This window comes from Argentina silus (assembly GCF_951799395.1).
Source record: "Argentina silus genome assembly, chromosome: 13".
NCBI lineage: Eukaryota > Metazoa > Chordata > Actinopteri > Argentiniformes > Argentinidae > Argentina > Argentina silus.
The window spans coordinates 16,420,082-16,444,859 of NC_139667.1; the positions used below are offsets into that span (position 1 = coordinate 16,420,082).

The following is a 24,778-nucleotide window of genomic DNA, read 5'->3' on the forward strand; positions in this document are numbered from 1 at the left end:
TCTGATTATGGGATCCAGCTTCTTTTTTTTTTTTTTTTTTTTTTACAATTCTGCAGACATGTACTGGTCTGCAAAATCTGCTGCCTGGGGAAAGGTTGCTCCTGCTGTTAATTTACCAGGTCGATAAGCTTGCACAATCTTACAATATACCTCAGGTCTATGCTACTAAAATGCTAGATCTGCTAGCCATGCTAACTAGTCAGGAATATATCTATATCTATACCTATATATACAAGCCATGTATATGTAGGTATATGTGTGTGTCATAAGAAAATAATGGAGAACACATAACGTGTTTGCTTTTTTGCTGTGTGTGTGTTTAATACTAGTTAATAATTTGAATATTTATTTCACTGTTTGTAGAGGATCAGCACCCTGAGTGACCACCACATCAAGGAGCAGAGGGCAGAGAAGGAGAGAAGTAGGAGTGGGGCAGCAGCTACAAACCATAGGGCATGGCGGTTTACCCATATAATGGCTTTTGAAGGATGAGATGGACGGTCCACCTGATCTGATCTCAGATCTGGAGAGTGAGGGTACCATAGGTAGAGAGATGGAGATAGTGCCACAGGATGAGGGCAGAGTTACCTCAGGTTGTCATCCACCAGGAAGAGTCTTCAGAAGATGACAACCCAACCCCAAGCACCTCATCTAGGTCACGTGCACGTCCACATAGAAGAAGGCAGCAGGCTGACACCCAAACCATGACCCCTTCTCAGCTGCGGTGGGTGACAGCCAAGGAAGAGGATGTGCAGACCAACCATCCTCCAGCACCACCTGCAGAGCAGCCATCATCTGAAGATGACATGTTTGCTAAAAGCATCGTCCCTGCACTTAAAAGGCTGTCCCTCCAGAAGAAGGCTGGGGTTAACCTCAAGATACTGCTCTATGACGCTGAATCCTGTTGTGAGTTTCTACACTAATCATAGTACAGTTTAAAATAGCAGCTATCTTGTTGCATGATATACAATTTTAAGTCAACTTTTGTTTTGGGGTTAGATTTTGCTGTGATAATGGACAATGAAGTTATCTTAATCTTAAAAAAGCATATTGACAGATTTGCTAGAGTAACAGTACCCTCTAGAGGGGAGGTTTGACAGATGAAGCTGGATGGACAGGGAAGGACATCATCATTCAGAGGAAAAAGTTGACACCCCTTATTTGAGTACTCACAGTCAGTTTAAGTGGCAATAATTCAAAATCTAAGTGCACAGCTCAATGAATGAACAGCTCTCAGCATATAAATGCCCTGGGAATAAAATCAATGCATTTCATGATATATAAATGAACAAAGCTATTAAATGAGTCACAGCACTTGCTCTCGACCCAAGAAATTTAGGGGGGTTGGGGGCCTCATGAGCTTAGTTCAACTGTCTTACCCCATCAGAACCCAAAACAGAAACTTGTTTTTTTTCCTTTGTTCAAAACACGGTGAAAACAATCATTTTCAAGTCATGGATGGATACAGTCCTTGTATCCATAACTCCGTCTTTGTATTTGAGAGTGGTTACATTTCTCCAGTCCCATCCCTCAGCTGTTTACCAGGTAAAGTGGCGGGGAGAACCCATTGTTATTGTTTTAATCCCAGATTGCCCATTTAACAAACATCATCATAAAGCATTTATTCATGCATTTGTCAATATTTTCATCCACATCTCTTGCTCGAGTCTGCAAGCGCCTGTTTCACACCCCTGGTGAAACACTGTTATATCCGTGTTATTGTAAAGTATTACCAGGAAAGGTTATGGCATAATCATTTCTTGTTGATTGGCTCCTAGGTTGAAAATTAGCTGAAGTCACAGAAAAAACCTTTATTCAAATTCTCTCTCATTAGTGCTGTGTTTCCATTGCAGCCAGAAGATTCTAATCACTAACCAATGAATACATTGCAATACAGCATCACTTTAAGTCAAATATCAAACCATTTCTAACAAGGAATGTACAAATTACAAGTTGCAAAAAGTATTCCATAATATAAAAACAGCTTAAATTGAATTGCAAAAGCATAGTTTTAATCATGTTAACACTCAAAAGAATAATTGAGTCATGAAATGATCAGAAAAGCTTGATTACATGCACTTTTAGAGGTAGTTTCCCGGACAGATCAACTCCTAGACTAAATTGCATTTTCAATGGAGACTCCATAGAGGTTGCGTTCCTAGGTTTTGGCTTAATCTAGGTTCAGGAAAGAAACTCATAAGGGTTCAAGGCCATAGCATAGAACAAAAGTCTAAAAAGCTAATAATAGGGAGGCAATTTGGTATAATAAATTAAAACGTTTTAACATCATTGAGGATTACAGCAACAGTATTGCTGTATAAAAGGGCACAGAGAAATGTTTGCTTTTTGCATTTCAAATTACTTTCCTGCCATTAAATAAATCAACAAGTAATTGTCATTATGAGAGAGCGTTGAACATCTAAACATTTCCCACAATCGACGGTCTTTATTTGTGTTTGAGGTTGCATGTGTACCTATTGTGGGTATGACACGTGAGAATTAAGAGCATTGGCAGGTGGGGGATGCGTTCCAGAGAAAGTGTGGGTCCTGTTTTTTTTTTTTGCTCTGGTCTGTTTCGATCAAAGCCTTGATATCGTCTTCCATTTCTTTCCATATTGCATCACACAGTCATTGCATTGAAGTAAACAAACGCATCCACAACGAAAAGGAGCGAGCCCCCCCAAAAAAAGAAAAAAAAGAGAGCCACAGATTTCAGACCACAAACTTATTCTTGGTGGTAGAGCCGCTCTTTGTTGCTGTGTCCGCATGGGATTGATAGCCAATGGTCATCTTCAAAGGGATTCCCAGGCGCTCCTTGTAGACTCTCCTGTTGTCATGAAGGTAGCTTTTTAGGAATAACACAGACCCCAAAAGCTTCATTGCATCATGCATGTTGAGAACCAAATCCTATCTTCAGAGCCAAGCGTGTAACATATGCGTAATCATGAACTGACTCAATAGATGACAATACATGTGCACAAAAACAGTAAGTAAACAGTCATTTTCCTGAAGTGTTTCATGAAGCAAGATCAAGGTTGAACCAACTGACATCTAATATGTTCCAGGGTAAGCTGATGGACAGTCTCTAAATTTGGATGCAATTGAGCAATTGCCTTAGTGTAACTTCCCAAGAGATCCAATTACTGTTAGAGATTTTTTTGGGATGCAAAGGACCAATCGATACTATTATTTAACTTATTTACTCTCCCTGAGACTGTATTCAATTCCTGAATCCTGAACTTCCCGAGCCATGTGTAAAACCTCACCCTATGTGTGTTATGGCTTCCCTGTTCTCATAGTCTGATGTCCAGACGGCAATTTTGTCTCCTTTTGTGCGGATATTGACCACTGCTCCGCACACCTGGTCACTGTAGTCATCGAAAGCCTCTCCCACCAGGCACAGGAGCTGGGCAAATTAAGTGACAGAGAAATGTGAGTTAAAGGTGCAATCCTTAATTCAATCCATGAGACTATGACTATTTCAGTTGTGTTAAAAAGGCCTATTTTCATGTTCAGTTGAAATATCATCTTACCATGAGTTGTCCTTATAGGCCAGTAGTAAACTATTCTCCGGTTCGCTGTTATCTACCTGCTATTGTAGCACAGGCTATTGTAGAACAGTTAGCAGTGCGTTCTCCAATAGACAGGATTCCGACAGGAACTAGTTTAGCATTGTTTAATTTACTGTCGGAATCCTGTCTATTGGAGACAGCGCTGCTGTTAGCCTGTGCTGCGCTAGCAGCAGATAACGGAGAACCAACATTTTTTTTTAACATTTTGTTATGGATGGTAAAGTTGAAGAGTACACAATAAGAAAATAGATGATTAGTGGTATAGGACAGAAATTAGTTTTCATATCCCTAGTGCAGATGTAAAGGTGGAAATGAGAAAAGGAAGCTTCTTTAGACTAGAGATTCATTGTAGCCTTTTGCACGCACATACACACACCGTTTCCAGCCAGAAGCGGTCCAGTTCCTGTCTTCTCTGTTGCTTGCTAAGTGTGATCAGCCAGCGCCCTCCGCGCTTGTTCTGCTCATCCTCCCACATTGGCTCAATACCATCCTATCACAACAAAGAGGAAATACGCCTTTAATGAGTCATACAAAAGGAACAGAGACCTACAGTAACTGTGTGTTCAAACAGTATACTACTTTTGTCTCCTGACCTCCCTGAGATTGCCACTTGTATGTGTAGGCAATATGGCAATTAGCTCATGGGAACTTCTCTTTTCCAGAACGTGCTTAAAGGTGTCGTGCCTACAGCATCACGGCATTCAGCGATGTGACCGCTGCCATGATTCCACCACACTCTTAGAACAAAATCAGGATACGTATTTGTATTTTACACATTTTCTAATCATAATTGTGAGTCACACAATGTATTAACCGTGAATAACATTTATTTAGGCGTAATGCATTGTGTGACTCACAAATTACCATTACGAAATTAGTCAAATACAAGTATGTATCCTGATCTTGTTGACACAAACTATTATTTACGGGTATGATACAACATACGTTTACTAAGAAAATATGATGGTTACGATTAAGAATCAATGTCACTAAATGCACTCCATAGCTTTGCCTCAGTACAATGAATTAGCTTTATTTTCTTGTTTCCATTTTACAAAGACACAAACCTACCTTGAACAGCGAGTAGTCACAACCAGACAGCAGATTGCTTGACAACTGAATATGATTATAGAGACTGAAATGACAAAAGCATTAGGTTAACAACACACAATTGTAGTATAATTAAAATGATTGCTCACAACTCAATGCTTCATGGCTGATTATGTGCAAAATAGTCTCTACCCAGACGGTTGTATCTGATGGTAAATCGTCTGTTCCAATTTTGTGGGCTAACAGCTATTGAGACCACATTGTGACTTCTCTGTAGCCATTGAACACACCAACTTTCCCAGACTCAATGGTGGAGCCAATCAGGACAGAAGAAAGGGAAGAGTCAGGCCTCTTGCTTCGCATATCTCTCTCTGGTGGAGCCCCATGAATCTTGCAAGTGAGACTATATACAAAAAACTTAAAAAGGTACAATTTGCAACTTTGCGCCACCTGTGGCATAACAGCAAATTGCAGCTGCCTCTCAGGCAGAATAACTAACAATACTAACATATTATGTTTAACGTTTTATCTCCAGGCTACTAACAGGCTATCCTGCTATTTTTAAAATACAAACAACATTTTGAAACCTGTTGTTTTTTCCAGTAATCGTGTAGATTTATCACAGTAACAGATGAAAAAAGCCATCTAATTTAGCAACTGTGAGCTGCTTTGATTGGTTAATACGGCTCAGAGTTGGATCCCTGAACTTTTGCCGATGGTCAAATGTAAACATGCAATTGTATGGGTTGGGGACAAGATTTCAGATGAGTTCTTGTCAAGAACTTTCATTCTAGGATGGCTACATATTGCTTATGGACATTTGTAGCCATTTCCATGTAAAATAGTTGAAATTGTACCTTTAAGTATAATTCCTTTAACGACCAGTCAGAATATACAATAATATAAATGATTTCAATGCAAACACGTGCATTGAATACTTCTTGACTACATAAAGTTCAGGATTATTTTATTTAATCCATATCACCGGGAAAAAAAACCCTGCAGAATGAGCTTTATCGATTCTTACGCCCAGAAATCTTCAACTGTGTCAAACTTCGAGATCAGGCGGAGGTTCGCCTGCCACGTTTTGCTCTTGTCATTCTTAAAGAACCAGAGAGACCATCTGTTGGGACAAAACAGAGACTGCATTTGCATAAAGTAAACACCGGTTAATTCAACACATGGGAAACAACCGCAATCAACAGCCCATAAGCCTAAAAGCAACTTAGGAACTTATGGAGAGGGAGTGGGGGATTGACACACATCATTGCATCATGTGTTCAATTAATTGTGAGAAGCGGTGCCATATTCATTCAATATAAATTCCTTGTGCAGCTCAACTGAGCTCATACAGTATTTGGAATGACACGATGAGTAAACACACAAACAGCCTGAAAAAATCAATGTAGGTGCAAAAGCACAACAATTCATGGTGACTGAATGGTCTTCAAACCCGCGTTGCTCTACTATTTCATGACGACGTCATATCGCTGAGTCTAACTTAAAGCTTAAAAGGCATAGGGCCTAGTTAATACTTGGTATGAGCTGGAGTTAAATACACTCTCATGGTTAATACTAAGGTTGAATACACACTTGAGAGCAGATATGCGTGTGTGTGTGTGTGTGTGTCCATCAAAACATTAACACAGTTATAATGAATGTGGTATGAACATACTGTTTCAGCTGACCTGAGTACTGCAGATTGTTTCCGTATCTTTTGAAGTTACCTAGCTAGTTTGGCATTGTGTCATGTCTGTCAGAAACTTGGGGAGGGATGTCAGCTCCCAGAGCTAATTCCCAAGGTTTAATTACACATCGGTGACGCTTTGCGCAGCTAGTAAGTTGGATCTTTAATACTCTTACAGCATGAGCTTAATTTCCACTGATTTTACAGAGGACTAGTACTCCAGTCCCAACCAAGAGCATTGTTTTCCCCTTTACCTAAAATGGAGCAGCAGCCATCTGGAATGGTTAACACGGTTTTCCAAGACCAGGGTCAACTCACTTATTCTGAAGGGGGTGCTTGATATAGCTTTCTGGGCTCACAAGCTCCTGCCCAGCCTTCTCAGCTCCATCTTCAGTAGGTTGGAGTGGATTTGAATGTATTTCCTGGAGGGGAAAAAACATAAAGAGGGAGTAGGTAAGCTATTTGGTGTGGTAGGATTTGCTTGGGTCAGCATAGAAGGTTAGTTTCTTTTTAATACAAGGCTGGGGACAGTGAGCATGGATAACAATGAATGTAATTCATTTCGCAATTCACCATCCTAGCCAATAGGTCTACTACTCCTTTTCACTACAACCCTATACAATAATGAATATTGATTTGAACAAAACTTCAAATCCAGTGGGTTGATTCAGAATCTCAACACCACAGCTAGCTATTAGGCCTACAAATGGTTGGTTGTACGGCGAGCACTTCCACTCAGATAAATTGCAGGCCACAGTTGAAAAAGTTGATGAAATGTCAGGAGTACAAACATGTCAGAACAGTTGCTGCCTTTGACATACTAGCACTGTTATTTTATTCAAACGCTCGACAAAAGCGAAATAACGTTAACTAGCAAATGCCAGAATGGGCAAATCATTGGGCATAATTCATTATAGGCATGCAGAAATGCCGGGCCAAGTTGATATAACAGCTGTTACACCGTTTAGCGAACTAGCTAGTTATAGCTAGCTCGCTACGGAGATCACATAGCGAGCACTCCCCTCTCTGACTAGTTGTAGCGTACTAGGTCGTGGCACAGAAAAACTTTGTACAAGGACAAAACAGCCGAAAGTATGGCCGTGTTGACATGCATTTTATGCCAAGAGATTGGAGTAAATCTATGAACAATATATTTTAACATAGAGCGTATCTCAGGCAACAGATTCCAACATAAATTATATAATAATCTCGGTAAGTAAAGGTGCTCACCGGTTCCGCGGTCGCCATCTTATGATTCTCAATGTGGAACGTTGAAATTCATTGGACTGACCTGTCCAACGTGACAACTTCACTTTGAGCATGCGTAAAAAGTTAGTTGGAAATATTGTGGACAACAATTAGTTCAATTGAATACATACATCTTGAATTGTAGTGTAATCCATAATGTAGACTAATCAAATTGACCCATTCAGCTTCTTTAAAGCAGTTCATACAGCTATATATTATTATATTAATCTGACATTCCAAATGATGAGAAAACACTGCACTAAATTCCAAAGGACAACAGACCAGGTTACAACAACATGATGAAACAACGATAACTATTGCATGAATCCATTCATATCACATTCTGTTCTCAAATCACAACATGCATGCAGTCACACCACAAGCAAGCACGCTTGCCCACCAGTTCCTCCCCCTCGTCACTTTCCAGGAGCTCGCGGATCTCGAGCCGGGGAGACGAGGCTAGTACCACCACCAGTTTGACAGACCGTCCACTCCCCTAGTCTCCACCCCTCTACGAGACAGTGTTGTAGGCATGGCGACTATCGAGGCTCGGGAGTGCGAAACAGAAGGCTGTAGCAGCGAGGCTAAACTTCAATGTCCAACCTGTATCAAGCTCGGGATCCAAGGCTCTTATTTCTGCTCGCAGGTAGCTAGCATTCGTTTCAAACTTATTCAGCATGAGAGAGGTCTGAAGTGATACCTCGCGGCCCATCTTGCATCATCACGAGGTAGCTAGCTAGCCAGCAATGACTGAGTGACAGCGGCCCCTTTTCGACACACTCCCCTTTAGCTAGCATCCGAAATCTTCTAGCCACAATTTGGCTAGTTTTGCAAGCAACACCTTTGTTCTATTGTATTCTATTTGTATTAGCTAGCTGTAGTAGTGCTATATTTGTTTATTGATGTATTTGTAGAAAAGTTTAATCTCCGATGATGGTTTGCTAATAGCTAGCTAACGTAGGAGGACCCCGTTCTGGCTACCTAAATTAGCTAGCTCAATGTCAGTTCATCTGACTGAGCATATTGACTGTAACTAGTAATTTTTTATGTCCAGTAGTTTGATATCCATTGATTTTTAGTTGGCTAGCCACCATATCTAATTTATCTAGCATGACACTCATCACGGCTGCATAATCAGGTAGGTAACAGTAGCATATATAGAGAGCTGCATGGCCTTGCATGTTTGCTAGCTAGCATACAGTAATGCATGAATGAATGAAAATGTTGCTGGCAAGGATAATTTAGCATGGCAAAGCAGACTTTACATAGCTAGCTACCATAATTCATTTTCTCTCTTTGGTCCCTGTAATATCTATCATCAATATGGTACACTAACCGCATGTGTGTGGATAACATTCAATGCGTGAATTCTTTATCATGTAAAGCTTCATGTGTAGTCTCCATTTCCCAGACGGTCTCTCACTTTGTTCGAAAGCCTGGAGTGGACAGATTTCATTTTTCCTTAAAAGAAGGTGGAGAATTGTGTCACTATTCCTGGAATAGTCGACTGATTCGTTTTGAGACTGTTCCAGAAAGTACATCTAAGATGGATATCTGAGGCCCTGTTGCGCAAAATTATGTTAATTTGGGACCATGTCAATGGTGGGTTGAATATATATTTAAAGACAAATGACTTGGGGAAGTGGATCTGGTTTAATGTTCCATGCTGGCAATGTATGTCAGAGCCAAGCCTCTATCCAACTAGAGTCATGAGACCAGGTGCAGTCTGGGATATTTTTACTCCGCTGCTCTCTTCCAGTTCGAGTGGTCAGCAAACCCACCGACAAGCAGCCATGGTTTTAGTCAAGCCCCTTTGACCATTAAGCATAGTTGATCTGGTTTTGAAGGAAAATGTGACATGCACACCACATATGTCTGTCTCACTCACTCACTCACTCACTCACTCACTCACAGTGCTGTTCCACTCAAATTCCGACCTAAGTATAAGGGGTTATGACAGAAGACTGACACTGGACCGGTTCTTATAATAACCTTCGCCTATGTCAACATTGAGGCGTGCACTTTGACAGACACGTGCTCAACCATTTCAAAGCGGTTTCAACGCATGCGTTAGTTTTGAAAATGTAAAAATATGCTATAACAGAGTGGTGTATTATAGAAAATAAAATGACTTCGGTTGTATTTGCCAACAATGAAATGACATTATATTTATAGAATATTTAAAGTAATCAATAATGATAAGTAAAGTTATTCACAAACAATAAGTTAAACAATAGAACAAGGGTGTTCTGGATGTCTAGCTGAAGCTTCAAGATGAATAAAAAATGTGTAAAAAATAACATATGTCTGTCTCACTCACTCACACACTCACTCTCACTCCAGTCCTCAAGGGCAGCAGATTTGCAGGCAATTAGTAACATTGATTTATCAGTTAGGCTTAGTTGCATGCTGTGCGGTTCTGGGCCAAAATGTATTTGTCATGAGGCCTAAAGAAATCAACCGGCAAGGGCTTGTTGAGTCCAAAATCCAAAACATTCACCAGTGTTTGTTTTTATTTTTTGTATTAATTGATTGCACATGTGAATCTCTGGCACCTGGTCTTTGATGCGCCCCTTCTCCAGTTGGTCGGATTAGGATCAAATAGTTGGCCTGGCTATAGGTGCAGTATTCCCGCACTTATCGAGCCGGCACCAACCACCTCTCAGGCATGTAAAAAAACAGTGGAAAAATAAACTGAGCTAGCGTGCACTGACTCGACTAGACAGTGTGGTCGTAGAAATGAGGCTATTGAGAAATGTAGATGTAGCCTAGTGCATTGAGTCTCATGGGTTTGCCTTTCTTCTGTGTCCCTTCTTTCAGGAGTGCTTCAAAGGGAGCTGGGTCACTCACAAGCTGCTGCATAAAAAAGCAAGTATGTATCCCCAGCAATATCAACACATACTAATACCTTTTCCTAAACATACTGACCCATTCTGGATAACACAATATATAGGTCTTTATAAAATCAAGAATTCCAACAGGGAATCAGACAAGGCCTAATATTCCTGGGATTTTTATGACCACATTGATGCCAAACCAGACCCTCTCTCCAGAGTCATGCCCTTTTCCAGCTGGAGTTTCCTGATAACAATGGATATTTGAGTTTTATGAACCAATTCATCAAGGATTTAGCTAACATGCAATGTAGATTGGCGATTTTCTCCCTAACCAGCTCGTTTGTGAAGTTCATATTGAAGTGGAGAGGAATCGAACAATGCATAACCGAACTACTATCCTTGAACATTTCTAAAAACATGTTTTCGCTTTCTCATTATGGGGTATTGTGTGTGGATTGATGGCAACATTTTTTAAATTGAGTCTATTACACAACAAAATGTGGGGTCCAAATACTTTCCGAAGCCACTGTATGTTGGTCTATTTGTGTTGATTCTGGGGATTTAAGGGAGTTCTGCCCCGGTCTAGCCCCAAATTTTGGCTGTTGGCAGTAACCCTTAAATGCTTTTCTCTTTTCATATGAAAGCGCAACATAAGGTTTAAGCGATATCTCCACCCTTTACCTTCCAACTTTGTTTAGATCAGTGTTGTGTCGTGGATTGTTAGCCACTTTGGATAAGGCACAGCATTTAGGACAGGCCCTTTAGAGTGTAGTGTGTATGCGTGAGCACGTTACTGTGAGCTCACACAGTCTTGTCAGATCAGATGACATATTGCATTCTGTTTTCTCAGAGGATGACAAGACCCAAGATGAGGCCAAGAACTGCACGGAGAACGACACCAACACAGACCCATGGCCTGGCTACCGCTACACTGGCAAACTACGCCCTCACTACCCACTTGTAAGGACACCACATTAGTCTTAGTCTAGTACATTAGTCTAGTACATTTTTCACTAAAGAGGCATAATGCTAATATTTGTTCTTAATGCTCACCATCCCATCTTTTTTTTTTTTTAATACTTATTAGTAACTAAATCATGTGATTACAGGCTATAAAAGTAACAAATCATTTTTTTTCTTCAAAATCTTTTGAAATTGAATGTCCACATCACGTGATCAGGGTTGAAGTGGTAGAAAAAAAGGAACATTACGTAAACACTAACATCGAAATCGGCCTATTTTTGTAAAAGGGTGGCGTCATGTTTTGCCTTCTTAATGGGTCTCAATTGTTTTTCTGTAATCTCTCCTTTTGTTGGTTCCCCTCTGTGTGCTCCATGTAATCCATCTCTCCTGTCATTGGTTCCCCATGTAGACTCCCATGAGGCCTGTCCCCGGTGACATCCAAAGACCTGACTATGCTGATCATCCATTAGGTAACCAATCACTCCTCTTAGAGACACCATAGCAAATTACATACTAAAAATGTATTTAGTTTAAAAATCTGCTTAGTTACCCTTTGTTAGAAATATATACTTGCTTGTTCTCTTTTCTACAAGTACAGTTGTAGTTACCCCCAAAAATATGCACCGTCAGTGTGCATTGTCAGTTGTTTACCTAGAATGATGGTGTTAATGCCATCGGATGTTTGGCTTTTCTTGTATTGACATACTCACAGATGTCAGTAATCCAAAATGTCTTATAAGTCATATAAATTGGCTTGTTGCCCCTGCCATAGATTCCACTATAAGCCGATCATCCATTATCATTACATAACCATGGTAACCTCTATGACAAGTATCCACAAGGTAACCATGTCACCTGACTGCAGATCACCCACCAGGTAGCCATGGTTACGCTGTCTGCTCTCATTGTGTCTTCCTCCAAATGGTGCAGGGGGGATTCGAGTGAGATAATCAGTTTTATCGCCATCATTAGACCATTTTAGCGTCTGCCACCTTTCACCTATTTACTTGCATGAAGCCAGCTAACACAGCACAGAATGTATCTGTCAAACATGACATCAGCTGAACGCCATGCTTCAGTTGATCCACAATCCAACCAAAGGTGCAACCAACAATTTCATACACTGTGATGTTCTAGGCTAATTACCTGTGTATTTCTCTACTGAAGCTGCAGAGCCTGAGCGTAAGTAAGCAGTAGCTAGTGCTCAGTGCGCTCACACTGTGGATTCATATTCAGTCTCTCTGGACGGCAAGAGGGTGTTGAACATTCTCCTCCATAGTCGCTAGGCAACCATTCAAGCATGTATAGCAATTGACATGTCTGCAAGTGAATGAATTATGAATCTGATTGAAACGTTGGGGTTTACTGACTACACAACTGGTTTCAGTCAGATAATTCCTGCAATTAGCTAGTTGATGTGCAGCGCTCAATAACAATCATCCTTTTTTCACATGAATAATGCCCTCTGCAATCGTGACCAAATTAGAAAGTGAACTTCTAACTTACAATGCATCTCCCCTTTTGCTCTCTTTTGCATTTTGGCTGTTTTACCTCCAATAGTATGCAGCTTTTATTTCAATATTTTCAATCGCAGCTATGAGATTTTCCACTTTGAATTTCCCTCACAATCGCTGCACATCATTAATCATCTAGGCTGACAAATCTGCCACAGTGCTGTGATTGTCACGTTGAGGACAGTGACGTCAGTTCTTTTCCTGCCGTCCTGAGTCTACAGTGTGTGAACCTGGTATTGGGTGGCCAGTAGTGAGGTCACAGCTCAATAGTGTAGTTGATCTACCTTCGATGTTTGTTCAGAGAGAATTTTTTTAGCTGAGCATCACAGCATCACACCTTGTAATTCAAATCTAGATAGCTGTAGCAAGTAGCCGCCTGTCTGCTAGTGAACCCTGTGCTTTTTTGTTTTTTTGCCTTTTCACAGTTTGAATCAAGTCCATTTTTAAATCTCTCAATTTCGGATATGTATTGAATTGCAACTCACGAATCAAAACCAAAACTCCTCAAAATAATTTTTCAATTCAATTCCGAAACTGAAGGAATTAATCGAAATCGACCCTTCCTTTTATAGATTCCCTTTTGTAAACAATTTTTACCTTGCTGCTTAGGCTACAGTCTAAGCAGTGACTGTCCTCTATAGATCTGCCTCCCTCTGAAAGAAGCCTCTTCCTCTCACTTCTCTCGGCTGTTACCTCAGTCGTTCCGTGTGTGTGTGTGTGTGTGTGTGTGTGTGTGAGTGTGAGAGAGAGAGCACGAGCGAGCGATTGAGAGAGAGAGAGAGAGCGATTGAGAGAGTGTGGGGGGCTGTGTCTGAAGCTCTTTTCTACTCATCACTTCAGCAGCAGAAGTGGGTCTTATGGCAGGTACGTCCCCACAACCCCAAGCCCATCTCCTCCCCCATGTCACGCCCAGTTGTCTGTGTGCATCTGTGCAGCACAAATGCACACGTGTCGCTCCTCTTGTTGATTCAACTTGTTTTGTTTTTTCCTTTTCTCTCGTATGTCTCAAACGGCGAACACCCAGGGGCAGGATATGGAAGCATGGCCACCATAAGTGTTTTTGCATGGCATTGTTTTTTGTTTATTCATTCATCTTCTTGCTGCTGCGGTAGAGATGTGGTCTGTATTTTAACTGTAGTCTTGTTGTACAGTAGTCATGTGCTTTGTGTTTAATGGTTAAAAATGTACTTATGTGTTTGTGGTCCATGCTAAGTGATGTTTCTACGCAACACTGAATATGGTGTACATTTCTATGCTGTGGTTTGTGTCCATAGCTCTTGGGGGAGGGGGGTTGTTGTGATCTGATAACAATACTACAGGTAGACTGTCTGCTGCTGACCCCTGGGCATCTCCTATTGGGATGTCAGATGAAAATGGATCAAGATGTCATCTCAACTAGAATCACAATACATATATATCAATGGAAAGTCCCACACCATAGGGTTGTGTTTGTCCCCCAAAATACATGGTGGTTGCCAGAAGCTTTGTCATTATTGGTGGAGGTTGAACCATAGGCAAAGTGTGATTGAATGAACCAGCTGCAAAACATGTGTACACCATTTGTCAGCATCCTCCTCAAAACTAGCCTAGGCCTATATTTTGTACTGTAATGCTAACTAAAAATAGTCCCAATTGCCCTTTGTTGTAAAAGCAACAGTCATCATGGTGCCATGTATACACCACTACATAGAATGGCCTCAAGTGGTCAACAGATTAATATATTAATTTCCACTACGGTGATATCTCTGGGCGAGCCAGTGCGTATTGGCCAGGGGAATAATCCTGTCGAGAGATTTTGAAGCCGGTTATACCATGTGGCCATGGGGAGAACTGCAGGGCTCTGCGCCTTTGTTGTTGCCAAAGTTGGTGCCACCAATCAGCACCAACAATCAACAGTTGCAATGAACGCTATGGCAGCGCCCATTAAAGGGGTAATCTGGGATTGGACACATCCATTTTTGGACATTTAAATTAATGATATATAGCCATTGATTCTTGAAGAATATAGCGTATAATGCCTCATGAGCTTAGTTCATCTGTCTTACCCCATCAGAACCCAAAATATAAGCTTATTTACTATATTTTTTAAACAATGCTGTTGTATAATTTGTATCTCATGGATGGTCAGTGCTTGCATCCATAGCATCTATGCATTTGAGAATGGTTACATTTATCCAGCCCCAACCCTGAGCTGTTTCCGAAGAAAGTGACGGGGAGACCACTTTGTATTTGTTTGGATTTCCCCATTTTAAGGGGATAGATTTCCAGATTTCCCCATTTTAAGGGGATAGTTTACAAAAATCATAATTTCTTTCACATACCTTAGATGTTGCCTGTTGACCAGTAGTGACACACACAGTGTCGTGCAAAAATAATGAGGCAGTGAAGCATCATCCTTTTCTTCTTTTGGCTCTATACTCTGATTATAAAATGCTGGATTTGTAATCAAACAATTTACTATGAGGTTGAAGTAGAGATTTTCAGCTTTTATTGAAGGTTATTTGTGTAGATGTTGGTTTCCCGATTTAAAAATGACAACACTTTGTATACATAGTCCCCCTATTTCAATTGACTAGACAGGTGTTTCTGGTAATTCATGTGTGATCAGTCACATCATTTGTGCAGGCATAAGAGAGCTATCAATGTCTAGTATTTATTCTAGGCTTTCCATTTGCCTTTGGAGTTTGCTATTAGTGTCTGTCAACATCAGTCCCACACATCAGGAACACTCCAGGAGGTATGTCAGAGACTACCAGCTGCAGAATACGTCACCAGCCGAACTACAGAGGCTTCGCCGCAAAGTACCACTAGTTATCCTCAAAAAGGATGGTCAGGTTACAGTTTGCTAAAAAGTACCTAAAAAGCCTGCAGCACTCTGGAAAAAGGTCTTGTTGACTGTTAAGATGAATATTATTATGTAATAGAGTGATTGCAAGTTGGAAAGTTTGGAGAAAAAAGTATTCCAAGATTTACAGTAAATGCCATCAAACAAAAGCTGAGAATCTATACTTTCGGAGTATAGAGCCCAAAGAAGAAAAAATCATTCATTGTGCCATTACTTGCAGGACACTGTATATGTTCTATGATGACCCAATCTGCAAATGGTCTGTCATTTCTTTTGCCACAGCAGCCAATATGCTGGCATATAGCTTCGACTATCAGTTTAACATGGATTTTCAATCTAGCCCAACTGTATGATTTTCGATGTAGAGTACGATTTTATGGATACAACGATTTTTATGGGTTTAAACGATAAATGTTGCAGAATTAGTTTCTGGTTTTGATAACTTTCTTCACTGTAGCTACACCGCTTGCATGACCTTTTAATAGAATACGCAGGTAGGCTTTGGAGATGCCAGTGCATTCAAAATGTATCTGAAATTAGCGAAAATAATGTCACGCTTATGAAAAAGGTATACACGGCTTCGGAACGGTTAACGCTGCAATATTCTATTTTACGACAATATGATTGTTGATTTAGGTGTGTAATGCAGACAATGCTGTTGGGCTAGATTGAGAACCCATGTTAAGATGCTGGCCGAAGCCATATGCGAGTGTCTCAGCTGCTGTGGCAAATGGAATGACTGGCGCCTCGCAGAAGGTGTCATCTACTGGTCAACAGACAACATCTAAGGTATGTGAAAGAATAAGAAATTATGAGTTTTGGGTGCTATCGCTTTAATGGCGTTTTCGGGATTCACTGTACCAATCGCATCCCTCATAGGAGTCCATTGGGCGGTCAGTAGTTCGCAATATTTAGATATAGGTATATCAATGGTATTAGCGCAGTTTTTTTTTTCTCCACAGTTTCTTCTGTGAAATAACAATAATATGACGACGGATGGCCATACGCAGGCTTTGTGTTCTGTGCATTGTGCTCCTTACTGTAGCAAGGAGGTTGGTAGTGTTATGGCCTATAGGTTTATTGTACCTAGTTAGATAGTGGATTTAGTTGTGACACTGTGGTATGTTGAATAACGGTGGCAGCCAGGGTTGGCTGAGGGAAGTCAAAATGACTTTCTTTGACCTAGTTTGAGTTTGTTGCAAGGGCGAGTTGGGTGCTTGGATGGAATATTGACGTTTGAATGAAGCTAGTGTATGACGAATAATTTGTTCTTTTTTCTAAAGGCATGTCCGAGTCAGAGCAGTCTTTGAAGGGAACTTCACAAATCAAGATCCTTCCCCCTGAAGACATTGAAGGCATGAGAGTTGTGTCTAAGGTAAATAATTGAATTGCTAACCCAATCTGCAATCTCAACTCAATATTGTTATAGGAAGTCTTGGTTAAAGCAGAGGATAGATCATGCAGTTGTTAGATAATCCAGTCTAAATTTGAATTAATTAATACTTTTTCCAATTGGTTGTTGTGGAACCAATGGTATTCCATGTTACATTTTTACACACACTTTAAATACAAATTATTGAATGATAATCAATATTTCTCTGAATGAACCATGTTAAAATAAATGCACTAAATGTATAGTTCAATGAGATGAGTATTGGTTTTGACAAGGATTATCCTTTCGTAGTTGGCCCGAGAGGTGCTTGACATCGCTGCCCTGATGGTAAAACCTGGCATGACCACCGAGGAGATTGACCACACTGTGCATCTGGTAAAGACACTCCCCTCGTCTTCACTCTTGTGTGCTCTCTGTCTTTTCTGTCTCTCCTTTGCCGCCACTGCTATCTCCCCTCTCCTCTCCTCTCCTTCCCTTTCCTCACTTTTCTGTCTCTCCTTAGCCCCCACTGCTATCTCCCCTCTCCTCTCCTCTCCTCTCCTTCCCTTTCCTCACTTTTCTGTCTCTCCTTAGCCCCCACTGCTATCTCCCCTCCCCTCTCCTCTCCTCTCCTTCCCTTTCCTCACTTTTCTGTCTCTCCTTAGCCGCCACTGCTATCTCCCCTCTCCTCTCCTCCCCTTCCCTTTCCTCACTTGCTGTTGCAATGTTCTCAGATGTTCTCTTTGAGACATTGTTTCTATGCCTGCTGCTTATTTCCACTTGCTTCCGGTGGTCTGCTGCATGCAAATCCTAGAAACTTGTCTGCTGTAACATAGAATGTAGTAGAATGAACAGAAGTCATACCAGCCTGATAGTGTGAACCAGAGACTACTCCTGTGTGGAGTGTGGATTATTTATTGTCAATGGTCATGACAGTACCAGTTAACACCACAGGAGCCAAAGCGTGCTTTATTTTATTTTTTTAAATGTTGTATAATTGAAATAACTTTGCCACATCCCACTCCTTCCCAGAATTTTCCTCAATAATTGTTTTTTTACATTGCATTAGCGTTGTTAGAATTTCAAAGTCAGGCTGAGAAAAAAATCTAGAAGCATTTTATAATTATTTATAATTTATAATTATTTTATAGCCATTGCTTCCACCAAAGTGTAATATAGCATGATATGGCCCTTCTGCTCCTGTGCATGTGCACGTGTGTAATGGCACATAGCCCACTGAAAGGACATAACATCAACAAATTACTTTTGTATGTATGCATAGACAATTCTATTCAATTATAAGTGTAAAGGGTCGGTGGCTAGGATCCATTAGGCAGATACCAATCAGGGCACATTGAGCTTTAGGCAAGGTTGCATGCCTGGCATGGGTGATAATGGGTGTAGGATAATAGGTGTAGAACTGGGGATAATGGGTGTAGAACTGTGGGATAAGAGCGTGTGAATATTTGATCCACTGCTCCCCCAGCTGAGGCTTGAGCCGAGGCCCTGCAATTGCGTAAACACACATATTTGACTCTGGGTTCTGTGGGTTGAAGTGTACTTTTTTTTGGTACAAAAATGTTCTTTGGTGGTATTGGTCAGTGCGGAGGGCCTGGTGCTCGTAGTGTTAAATCACACTCCAAGGCAGGACTATAACTACAGTAGGCTGTTTTCACAGTTTCTTTGCTGTTTCATTGTAGCAATATTTTTGTCTGTCAGGATGACTGATGGCATTTGGAATTTTTTCTTTAAAAAAATAGGTTAATGGTGAAAAGTTGGCTTTTGAATCCCTGTCTTGATTATTGATGTGTAGGTGTTTCTTCCTATTCCCTCTCCCTCCAGGCCTGCACAGCAAGAAACTGCTATCCCTCTCCTCTCAACTACTACAACTTTCCTAAGTCCTGCTGCACATCTGTCAACGAAGTCATCTGCCACGGCATCCCAGACAGTAGACCTCTGCAGGACGGGGATATCCTTAACGGTACGACAAATGTGTTAATTAGCAGTCCTAGTATTAGTCTTTAGGATGTCTGCCAATGTTAGCCCCTCTCATAAATATTTCTGCTAAAGAGACTCCTCAAGGGCTAGATCCCATCAGAGAGACTGCTTAATACTTACTAAAGACCTCTTGCTTATAGCCTGGATCGACCAGACAAATGGTTTCAATAGCATTCAGCAATGGATTTTACCCAATTGTGGTGCTCTATCGTATCTCACATCTTACCCCCTCTTTATATTTCAGTGGATATCACTGTGTATCACAACGGGTTCCATGGAGACCTCAACGAGACTTTCTTTGTCGGTGAGGTGGATGAATTGGCGAAAAAACTTGTCCAGACCACCTTCGAATGCCTTATGCAAGCCATTGACTCCGGTAAGATCTTTGTCCAAGTGGTTATTGACAGTTCACCTAGTGAGCCATTCGTTCCTAGGTTCAATGCTTTTTAGCTGGCTGTAATGTTGACCAATTTGTTAACAGCCTAAAGTGTGTCTTATGTAGATGTATGCAGCATTTTTGTTTACAGTTGGATGCTATTACATTTTTGCTGAGTTACTTTGAAGCTAGCTTTGTAAAATTGTTAGCAACTCTAGATAAGTACGCAAACAGGTAGTTTTTCTACCCATTTGTTTTCTTACCTTTGTATTCTGAATAGTCTTACGGCATTTTACCACAACATTCTAAATCTACATTCTTATCTGTACCTGCTGGGAGCTGACAATGTGTGCACTGCTAGTGCTGGCTAAAATGGGAGGGATGTAAAAATGTAAACAAATTATTTTTTTTACTACCCAGAGCAGCATGCATCCTATTGGAGTATGACATGAGCAGGTCATTGTGATGGATGCATAACCTCTTAAATCACACCCATCGAAAACAACAATTGAGGGAGAGTAGCAGGGCTCGATTTTTCAAAGAGTACTGGAAAATGACAGAAACCAAATTTTTCATATTTGGGTGATGCTAATTTGATCTGGTGAAGCAAACCAAAACACTGAGAATGACCTTTAAAGATGCTCTATGTATTAATGACCATGTAATGTATCCCATGACATAAATGTACTATGAACCATTAATAATACTCTATGTAACTATTATGTCACTCTTGTAATGTGTTTATAGATATGTAATGCATGCTTTAGGTTCATTTTAAATATGTTATTTAATTTGGCCTGCCTGCAGTGAAACCTGGCATCCGCTATAGAGAGCTTGGCAACATCATCCAGAAACACGCCCAAGCCAACGGCTTCTCAGTGGTGCGGAGCTACTGTGGCCACGGCATTCACAAACTGTTCCACACTGCCCCCAATGTGCCACACTATGCCAGTAAGTACCCAACCCCCCCCAGCCACTATTTATGGAGTTGACTCCATGGGGTCTGCTCTAAGCGGTCTCCTCTCGTTCTCCTGCAGAAAACAAAGCGGTTGGAGTGATGAAACCCGGCCATGTATTCACCATCGAGCCCATGATCTGTGAAGGTAAGGGTTTTTATACAATTGTTCATGTGTGTGTGAAATGGAATGTGTACTGTGTATTTGTGAGCGTGTCATGATGTGTTTTTGTGGGGGTATGAAATATTGTATACGTGTGTGTGTAATGGTGTTTGAATGTATGAGGGCAATTCATGCGGTGTGTTATTTTTGTGTCAAGCCAGTTCATCACAAATCATGATAAATGTTTGCAGTTTTGGTCTGTCAAAGGGTGGAAAATATTATACTGGGTAACATCCGAATTGAATTTGAACAAAAGTGCTCTAAAATTGGTCACAACTTTACAACTGTAATTTATGAATGTCTGCATTAATATACATGGGTATGCTACTATATTTGCAAATATTAAATTATGAAGCTATGATTATATTCTAAGTACTGAAGACACTAATCATATGGAGAAACCAACCTATAAAGGCCATTACCCCTTTCAGACAGAGGGGAAATTGCACACTGTAGTGCTTCAGTCCCGCCTTTTAGTTCTGTCTGAAAGGCAACAGCTTTGTAGAGCGGGAACTAAACCTACTTAGCATAGTTTTGTAGCGCTACTGCCCCATTTTCTCTGTCTGAAAGGCAAGCCACAGCTGAAGCAGCAATGTGGGCGGGACTTAGGTCTGTTGCTGTGCGATTCATAGTTGAACTGTCAATCAATCGGATGTCAAGTGCAGGCTGCCCAAGTTAGCATGATCCTGTCAAACATAAATAAAGATTTTGAGAATCTGGAGAAAGTTTGCGATGTCTTCTTTTAAAATATGGTAGGGAGCTAATTAACTTATGGGTCTCAAAATGTGTGAATTTTAACTTGATGGAAAGTTAACCAACTGGCTCATCACGTTCGTTGTTAGGTTAACTGAACATGAACGTTCCATGGTGGAGTGGACCGAACATTTTGTGAAAGGGTGACATCAAAGCATAAACTGTGATGGATGCTCTGATCCAGCAGAAAGATAAAAAAATAAAGTCCCCCACAAATATTCACATATTTATTTATTATAGGGTCTCTGAATTGCATAGGAAACAATTACACACTGTGTGGATTACACTGTCACTACCAACTCAGCAAATTTCATAATTTTCTCTTGATCCTGACAAACTCCCCAAGATGATGGATACCACTATTCTTCACACAAGGGAGGGTACGGAAATTGCATTGCATGTGCTGGATTTGCACTAAACGTAATGCTTTCTAGTTAAACTAAATATACATTTCAATCCACTTTCTTTGCTGTATCACTTGCATTCATTCTCACTTTTTTTTTTTCATTAAGGGATTCTCTTTGGACACTTGGTTGTCTAGACCAATTCTGTAGAGTGACTGGGATGATGTTGTCCCATCGACTGTGCTTTTTCAGCCATTCAACTTTCTAGATTGTTGTCTCCCCAGGCCTCAGGGTAGCATTCCTGAGCAGTTTTGTTCCTCTCCATTTGCTCAGTTGGTAATGACAACCTGATCCACACAGTGTGTAAATGATTACTTTGCAAATCAGAGACTCTATAAAAACAAATCATATGTGAACTATTATACTTGCACTCAAGATGTACCCAATTCAACATATTGAGTGACTTGTTGAAGACATTTTTGCATTTGAGCTAATTTTAAGAGTGTCATAGCAAAGGGGGTGAAAGTGTAAAATAATACAAAATATAATATATAATCAAAAATAACTTTGAATAAAAGCTGACAAAAAGAAAAACCGATTTTTTTCCCTTTTGAAACTCTATATTGTGTGTGTGTGTGTGTGTCGTAGGTGGCTGGCAGGACGAGACATGGCCAGACGGCTGGACGGCGGTGACCCGGGATGGGAAGCGTTCGGCCCAATTTGAGCACACCCTGCTGGTGACAGAGACGGGCTGCGACATCCTGACGCGCCGGCTGGAGGACAACGGACGTCCCCACTTCATTAATCAAATGTAGAGGGAGGCACAGCAACTACGGACTGTTTCACGGGACGCTCTCTCTGGCCTCCCCTGTGTCACAGACACACATATTTACATACACGCACACACCTCTAACTTGAGGCCCCAGAGGCCGGCCCACCACGGCTCTAACTGTTCCGCAAATTTACTGTCGTTCTCAAAATTAACGGGAGTACTTGAATACATCTGAATTTAACTGTGTGGATTGTTTTATCAAGGTTGTTTAAAAAAAAAAAATGGAAAAAAAGGTGTTTCCTCGGAAGGAGAAAAAAAATAAGAAGTGTATTTATGAAATCATAGGGGAGGGTGTCAGACCTGAGTTTGACCCTTGACCTGTGCCACTTTACTGTGTTGTCTGATTGACAAGCAAGACACCCAGCGCTTCTATTGGCTCGCAAACTGTGGCCAGGGAGGGAACTGCTGAGCTGAAGTTTCAGTAAAGTGTGTAGCACAGGGACACTCAGATCTGAGCCTGGAAATCTGGAGTACTGCTGGGTCTCTGCAGATACAAATGCTATTAATAGAGCTGACATGATTGCTTACTCTATATGCCAGAGAGCATGTCTGTTTTACACAAAATGATTCTCCCTGAAAGTTCCACATCGTTTTGCTCAAACTGAATGCAGCCCTGGTTTTCTTTTCTCCCTGGTAGTTGATTGATTGATCGATCAATGTCATGAATTACCCAGAGGTCCCACTCACCTGCTGTCCCAGGTCTGAATCAGTCCCATATTAGAGGGGAAAGATAAATAATAATAAAAACAGCAGTGCTGCCGATCTTGGGGCCCAGATTTGAACAGCCCTGGTATAGCGTTTCAAGCCTTAACCTGTGTGAATTCAGAACTAAGCATGCCGGAGACCTCCAGGCACGTGTTTGTCATTTCCTCAGTCCAGTCGATCTCTATTTACCTTGATACTGTATGCTGCGATTTACCGGTGCGAAGCAACACTCTCCATTTCTACATTCGAGGAGTCTGATCTTTCCACAGTTTCTCTGCCACCTTTTTATTTCTTCTAGAATGGAGTAATAAACAGCTGTTATGTAGTTCTGTGTGTATGACTTTGTGCACAAGTGTGTTGACGGCAGACGTGGGTTGAAATAGTATTTAAAGTAATTTCAAATACTTTGCTGTATGTTTACCTCGTGCAATTGAACCAATGGAATAGTCCCAAATGTGCAAACCCCGCCCATCTGGCACTCCAGGCAGGCTAAAGCAAGCGCTCAAAGTATTTGAAAGTGTTTCAAATACTATTTGACCCAGGTCTGGTTGACTGTATAAATCCCAAAGAGTTTCACTGGTATCAATCATTCACTTATGGAGGAATCACTGATGTAATATCAGTCCAACAGGGTTGGGATCAATTCAGTACTTTGATTTAAAATTGAACTGAATTAATAATTGCCCATTGTTTTTCTGCAGAAATTTCAATTCATGAAAGTTTTATCCCCTTAACTGACCCCAACCCTGATGTCCATCCGTTTGAGTCTAGATTTTTCACTGGTGTCCGTCGTTCATTTCAGTACTGACAAGTCTGTAGGATCCATAATTTGTTTCAGTGCCTCATGAGATTACACAAGTGTGCATCACAATGTCAGAATTTGCTGTTATGTGATTGGTTTTTTCAACTGAGCATCACTAACCTAAAAGAGGACATTTTTTTGGTATGTTGAATTGCTTTTTCACAAGCTTTGGATTGATCCAGGGGGTGAGCAAATTCACACATTTTTTGGTTAATAGTTACATTGTTTGGAAGTTGAAGATTTTATTTATCAGACAAGCTGTGCAGCAATTGGTTCAGGCCAATCCTTGCAGAGAAGCAGTGTCCCCAACGTGATTGTTGCGTCCCAGTAGTTTTTCCTATATTCCTCACATCCTCTCTCATGTTTTTCTCAAAACACATTGGAGGAGAATATCTAGGGGTAGGAAACCTTGTATTTTCTTCTCCAATGCGTTTTGAGAAGGGAATGAGGATGCGAGCAATATAGGTAAGACTATTGGGGCGCATGGATTGAAACCTTGGTCCATGGTTTTCCATGCCATCACATTACTATTGGTTTAGAGAGAAACTGTGGGCTGGACTCATCTAGCGAACTGTACTGCCATGGGCTGAGTGAGTTTGCAGACACTAGTTGGTGAGTTCGCAGAAAATGTCGTACATGGTATTTGGTGGTCTTGCTACAAGTGTAATAGATATTGTTTCAATGTTATTGAATCAATCCGGATTAAAGCATATTTTCATTGTGGAGGAATTTGTTGGTTTCCTTTTTTCATGTGGGAGGAAC

General features: G+C 40.8%; 2 protein-coding genes across 4 annotated transcripts; one reads left to right on the plus strand and one right to left on the minus strand.

Moving 5' to 3' along the window:
• Window positions 1-1,796: 1,796 nt before the first annotated feature.
• eif4eb (eukaryotic translation initiation factor 4eb) lies at window positions 1,797-8,026 on the minus strand. Of its 3 annotated transcripts, XM_083683238.1 has the most exons (8): window positions 7,958-8,026; window positions 7,540-7,616; window positions 6,628-6,731; window positions 5,650-5,745; window positions 4,644-4,707; window positions 3,943-4,062; window positions 3,267-3,406; window positions 1,797-2,827 (listed from the first exon to the last, which is right to left on the minus strand). In XM_083683238.1, the coding sequence occupies exons 2-8, from the start codon at window positions 7,555-7,557 to the stop codon at window positions 2,713-2,715; spliced, it is 657 nt and encodes a 218-aa protein (XP_083539364.1). In that variant the 5' UTR covers window positions 7,558-7,616; window positions 7,958-8,026; the 3' UTR covers window positions 1,797-2,712. The 3 variants fall into 3 exon arrangements, with proteins under 3 accessions (XP_083539364.1, XP_083539363.1, XP_083539365.1); XM_083683237.1 differs by lacking the exon at window positions 7,958-8,026 and having other exon boundaries at window positions 7,540-7,837; XM_083683239.1 differs by lacking the exon at window positions 7,958-8,026 and having other exon boundaries at window positions 3,949-4,062; window positions 7,540-7,828.
• On the plus strand, window positions 7,972-24,739 carry metap1 (methionyl aminopeptidase 1). Its single transcript, XM_083683236.1, has 11 exons — window positions 7,972-8,203; window positions 10,378-10,429; window positions 11,245-11,354; window positions 11,767-11,827; window positions 17,000-17,091; window positions 17,401-17,484; window positions 18,931-19,069; window positions 19,331-19,462; window positions 20,270-20,413; window positions 20,500-20,565; window positions 22,326-24,739. The coding sequence occupies exons 1-11, from the start codon at window positions 8,090-8,092 to the stop codon at window positions 22,490-22,492; spliced, it is 1,161 nt and encodes a 386-aa protein (XP_083539362.1). The 5' UTR covers window positions 7,972-8,089; the 3' UTR covers window positions 22,493-24,739.
• Window positions 24,740-24,778: the final 39 nt, after the last annotated feature.